This window comes from Jatropha curcas, chromosome 6 (genome assembly GCF_041381405.1).
Source record: "Jatropha curcas cultivar XTBG-Jc1 chromosome 6, XTBG_Jcur_1.0, whole genome shotgun sequence".
NCBI classification, from domain to species: Eukaryota; Viridiplantae; Streptophyta; class Magnoliopsida; order Malpighiales; family Euphorbiaceae; genus Jatropha; species Jatropha curcas.
Window position 1 is genome coordinate 27,537,932 of NC_143156.1, and position 5,945 is coordinate 27,543,876.

General features: G+C 32.4%; 1 protein-coding gene across 1 annotated transcript in view; it reads right to left on the reverse strand.

Annotated features, from left to right (window-relative positions):
• Positions 1–2,026, reverse strand: part of LOC149495849 (heat shock cognate 70 kDa protein 2-like) — a 2,420-nt gene extending 394 nt beyond the window's left edge. The window contains exons 1-2 of the mRNA XM_089723271.1: positions 1,694–2,026; positions 7–960 (exon numbers count right to left, since the gene is read on the reverse strand). Coding sequence (XP_089579397.1) covers positions 7–960; positions 1,694–1,907 — 1,168 coding nt within the window. The 5' untranslated portion in view covers positions 1,908–2,026. The remainder of the gene's footprint in view (positions 1–6; positions 961–1,693) is intronic.
• Positions 2,027–5,945: the final 3,919 nt, after the last annotated feature.

The window sequence follows — 5,945 nt, forward strand, 5'->3', positions numbered from 1 at the left end:
CATTGCCTTCACCACTCAAGATGGCAGCCTGGACAGCAGCACCATAAGCAACGGCTTCATCTGGGTTAATACTCTTGCAAAGCTCCTTCCCATTAAAGAAATCTTGCAATAGCTGTTGCACCTTGGGAATCCTGGTGGAACCACCGACAAGAACAACATCATGTACAGTGCTCTTGTCCATCTTAGCATCCCTTAGACATTTCTCCACAGGCTCCATACATTTTCTGAAAAGATCCATATTAAGCTCCTCAAATCTGGCACGTGTAATGGTTGAGTAGAAATCAATACCCTCATACAGAGAATCAATTTCAATAGTTGTCTGAGCAGTAGAGGAAAGAGTCCTCTTTGCCCTCTCACAAGCAGTTCTCAGCCTCCTAAGAGCTCTTGGGTTTCCGCTGATGTCCTTCTTGTTCTTCCTCTTAAATTCCTGAACAAAGTGGTTCACCATTCTGTTGTCAAAATCCTCACCTCCAAGGTGGGTGTCTCCAGCCGTGGCCTTGACCTCAAAGATTCCTTCTTCAATTGTGAGCAATGACACATCAAATGTACCACCACCCAAATCAAAAATTAACACGTTCTTCTCACCAACACTAGTTGCCTTCTTATCAAGACCATAAGCAATGGCAGCAGCAGTGGGCTCATTGATGATACGCATGACATTAAGACCGGCAATAACACCAGCATCCTTTGTGGCCTGCCTCTGAGAGTCGTTGAAGTAGGCAGGAACAGTGACAACTGCATTCTTCACAGTTATGCCAAGATAAGCCTCAGCAATCTCACGCATTTTTATAAGGACCATGGAAGAGATCTCCTCTGCAGCAAATTGTTTCTCCTCACCCTTGTAATTGACAACAATCATTGGCTTATCACCAGGTCCTGGAATAACCTTGAAAGGCCAGAGCTTGATGTCACTTTGAACCGATGCATCAGTAAATCTCCTACCAATCAAACGCTTAGCATCTGCAAAATATTAATGCTGGTTAAGAAATAGAACTCCAAAATACAGCCAAACAAAAATAAGCTTATTATATATAGTCCGAGATTAACAGACAGAACCAATTACGAATGTTTAACATTATTAAATAGTTGCTCTTGGTGTGTTACACAACTAGAAAAATAACAACTGAAAACTAGGAGCAAATCTGCAAAAATCTTGCTCTACTTTGTTTCATCAAATTGAAGGAACTACATTGTACGTATTCTCATTTGATTCATCGAACCATACCAACTATATCAGAGATGCAATCCAATATATTAATAAAACAGGCATACTTTCAAGTTACAAAACGCAATTTATTACCCGCTACATTACCAAAATAGCTTACTTTAACATATATCCTTCTATGAGAGGCCAACAAACCGTGAATAATAAAAAGTCATAAAACAACTAAAATCAATTCCTTTTCCTTTCACTCATAGACAGTATAGGACTACATATCAGAGGCATAATTCACACCCCAAAGAGATCTGAAGGCCAGATCAAAATCTAGATCTCATCCTGAACGAGATCTAAACTTGCAGCCTTAGGAATTCGAATTCGAATCCAAATCCTTGGATTTGAATGCAAAAATCATCAAACCAAAATATAAACAACATATCATGATATTTCAAAAACTAAATATTAAAAAAAAAAAAAAAAAAAAAAAAGCAAATTCTTAGTCTTCCTTAAAGTCAAAAGATTAAAGAAACGTACCGAAGACGGTGTTAATGGGGTTCATGGCAACCTGATTCTTGGCAGCATCGCCAATCAAACGCTCTGTATCGGTAAAGGCAACATAAGACGGCGTCGTTCTGTTCCCTTGATCATTGGCTATGATTTCTACTCTATCATGTTGCCAAACGCCGACACACGAATAGGTTGTGCCTAGATCGATTCCGATCGCCGGTCCCTCTCCTTTTCCGGCCATTATCACAAATCAGAAAATGAGGAATTTATTTGAAAGAATGGAGGCTGAGAAATAAAAATAAGGCAAAGCAAAATTAGGGCTTCCCTGATATTGCCTAGACTGAGAGGCTAAGTAAAGAATCAGGGGTATGCTTATATAGGAGTTTTGGTTCTAGAATGTTCTCTACGGTGGCCCTAAAGTAATTTGTTGAAGTCTGTTTATTTGTCCAACTAGATTGGGGATGTGACAGAATGAATCTGAACCCTAGTCCTAGTTGATTTTAAATTCTCTTACATATTAGCGGGACATTGACCTTTTCTTTGTTGGGCCGAGCCGATTTCTGGCAGACTGAAATCGGTTTGAAATTGTTGAAGCTTTGGTCTAAGCCCGGCCCAATATATTACTCGAGCAAGTTAGTTTAAAAAAAATGAACATTTGTAAATCCAATACCCTTAAAAATTAGGTCTCATCATGATCATGTTCATGTTCATGTCATGTTGGGACGTCTAGATTCATAAACACCCTTTTTTAATTAATTTGATTCCGACTAAACTCAAATTCAACACTAAGACTGTAATTGACTCAAGTCGAGTTCTATTGAATTTGAATCCAAATTTTGCCAATTCAAAGTTGAGCTCGATTAGTTTATTGAACAAGTTCAATAGTTAGATTCAATCTCAATTCATTAAACTTATTGTATAAGTTTTTAATCTGAAACTCGAGTGGTTAATGAGATCGACTTGAATCTTTCGCTGCCTCACTCTGTTACTCAACACTTCTTTTAATTCTAAACGATGATTCATAAAACATGAAGTATAGGGTTTTGGAAATGGTTGAGGTTTGAAGGTAAAAACTTGTAAATATTTTTAAAAATTCATATGTATTCTTCACATAAATTAAAATAATGAGGCATACAAATGTTTTAGAAATTTTGTATTTGTCATTTATCAAATAATAAAAGAATTTTTTCCTCAAAAATCATATTTTATTTTTATTTTTAAACTGAATTGTCTTTTTGTTTTTTTTTTTTTCATTCAATCTTCTTCGAGAACTTTTTTTTTTTTTTTTAATGTCAAGTATCTTTGATTTTACACGTGAATTATAAATAAGTCACTTTCCTCAATATATTTAAAGGTGGATCTTAAACACTAAATTTTTTTTGTTAAGGAAACTGTAAACCGCATTAAGATTATGCTAAACACAATAATAATACTTAGAGTGACAGGACCCCAGAATATATGTGAGTCGTAACAACATGAGCCACACGATTCGCTTACCTCTTAATAAAAGAAGCAGAGCAGTTACCTCTGTATTTAGAAATTATTTCCAAGAATCAATATTGGATAACTACCATCAACATTAACCTCAATTTTACTCCATAGGAAAATGGATCCATTTTTATGGCAATTATATATAAGAAAAATAATAAAAAAACAAAATCCAGGTTCAACTTTAATTATCGAAATTAAGTTCCAGCTATTGAAAACCATCCCAGAGTCCTAGAAAACAAGTCATGACTCAAAACATTCAACAATCAAAAACGAACATGACAAAGTAAAATGAGCACATCACATGTCTTGTCCAAAACAGCAATTTTACCACTAAGCATGAAGTGATTGGTTGACATGCCTGAAAATGGAGACCTTGAAGACCGCATTTTCGTCATCAATCAACTCAAAGACACAAATATCTCCTACTTTCAGAGAATTTCCCCTCGCAAATTGACGCCATCCACCACAAAACAGGCCTCTGTTTGCGTTATAATGGCGATAGATATTTAAGTTCACATGCCACAAATTGTTTTCCACCTGCAACTTTGCTTCCACTGCCTTCTGTTGGATTTTGCTTACAAAGTTGTGCGGTACATGCTGCAAAAAGTTTAATAATCTTTAATACCATCAAAATACACCAAGCTATAACAATTAATTCAAAAAAACAAATAATATTTTGATTTTTAAAATGTATTTTTAGTGGTTTTAAGCGGAAAAATTTGTCAAAATAAGTATTTAATTTGCAATAATTGATATATTCAAAGGAGAGTTATGCACTATGAGTCCAACCCAGTATTACATAAAACGGGAAGCACCATGATACGCAGTACAAGTACAGAATGGGGTACAACACCTAGCAAATTTGCGATGTGAGATGCACTATATGGGTACACAGTATGATAAAAAATGAAGTGCCCATGTCTTATTATATAAACATGTGATTGTCTAGTTGTAAAATTGTGAAACGTTATACAAAGAGAAATCATAGTTTAATATATAATTTAAGTGTTTTTATGTTTTCCTTCTTTCAACTGTTTCTACAAGGGTGATATCGCATTTTTTTTATCTCTTTTCCATCTATTTTCTAACAAGTGATATTAGAGTATCTAAAGCTAACATGTGGTATCAAGGTCTAATTGGTGCAAAATTTGATAGTGCCCTAATAGGCAAAGAAAGATCCTAGAAGCCGAATTTTTATTGAAATCCAAAAAAAAAAAAAAAAAAAAAAAAAAATCTTTAAGAGGACCATCATGTCCAAAAACTTAGAAGTTCAAGGGACTGACATGTCATTAAACTGCATAAACTCTAAAGGACCGACATATGTCCAAAAACTGAAAATATATTTTCTAAAGGACCTGCATGTTCAAAAATTGTAAAACACTTCTTTGGAGGGACCAACATGTCAAAAAATGAAAAATTCAAGGGACTGCATGTCATTAGACTGTATAGAAAAACTGCATAAAAATATTTTCTATGGACCAACAAGTCATTAAACTATAAATTATTTTCCAAGAAGTTTTTTTTTTTTTTTTTTTTCATGAAGATTAAGAGAGCTGATGTTCTAAAACAAGAAGAAAATAGCTTCGAAGGTGCCTTATTTTAGAATGAAGAAATCATTGATTGGATCACAGTTGAAAGAAATATTGCAATTTAAGGGGGAGTGTTGGAAATAATAAATTGAAATATTAAAGTGTGATTAAATTTGGAGTTTTCCAAGTATTAAATGTGTGAGTATTTTATAAATTATCTATTTAAGTATATGATAGGCTAGAATTTATTGTTATCTTTCGGTTTCACATGTCTTATTATATAAATTAGTTATGAGCTTGTGCGATGCGTGTAGATCGTGAAATATTATTTTTAACAAAAAATTTTAGGAAGGATCTTAGGTACTTTTTCTTTGTTGTCATTTAAATGTCTCCTTAGGTAATTTGATTGAATGATGAAATGTAGAATCTAATTTCTATATATTTCAAATTTATGAAATATTTTTTATTATAGATTTGATTGACATGTAAATGAATTTTAAAATTTTTAATACAATAAAATTTATAATATTTTTAGTACAATGCAGGTTATAAAACATGGGTTCTATATTTGAAATCTTATAATTAAAATTAAGAATTAAAACATATGTGATAAGAAGAAAAGAAACTAAAATAAAAGCAAATATAAAGCATAAAGTTGTAAATGATGATTCTAAACAACAAAACTTTTATATTGAAAAGGAAAAACCATAGAAATTCCTTGATTGTAGATTGCGTTTTCAATTCCTCACTATTGCTTTTGATGTCATCAATACAATAGCTCAAGATTTTATTTAATTTCACTGTTTAATAGCAAGTACTTAACATATACATATGCAAAATCATAAAAATAAGATTAAAATGAAAAAAATAATGCTAAGTCATCACTTTAAATATCTAATTTTATGTCATGTCAGCTTCCATACTTCTGTTTTTATATATTTATATAGATAGATGTGTGATTATCTGCTTGTAAAATTGTGACCCATTATACAAAGAAAACCATAGTTTAATATATAATTTAAGTATTTTTATGTTTTTCTTCTTTCAACTATTTCTACAAGAGTGATATCATATTTTCTATCTAATGTTAAGGTATCACAGTTTTTACCTATTTTCTAACAAGTAATATCAGAGCTTCTAAAGCTAACATAAATGCATGAGAAGTAATATGATTGAAAGTATAATTCAAAACTTATATTCTATTAAATAGGATAATTATTTAACCATTTAATAAATTTAGAAACCTATGAGGGGCTTAG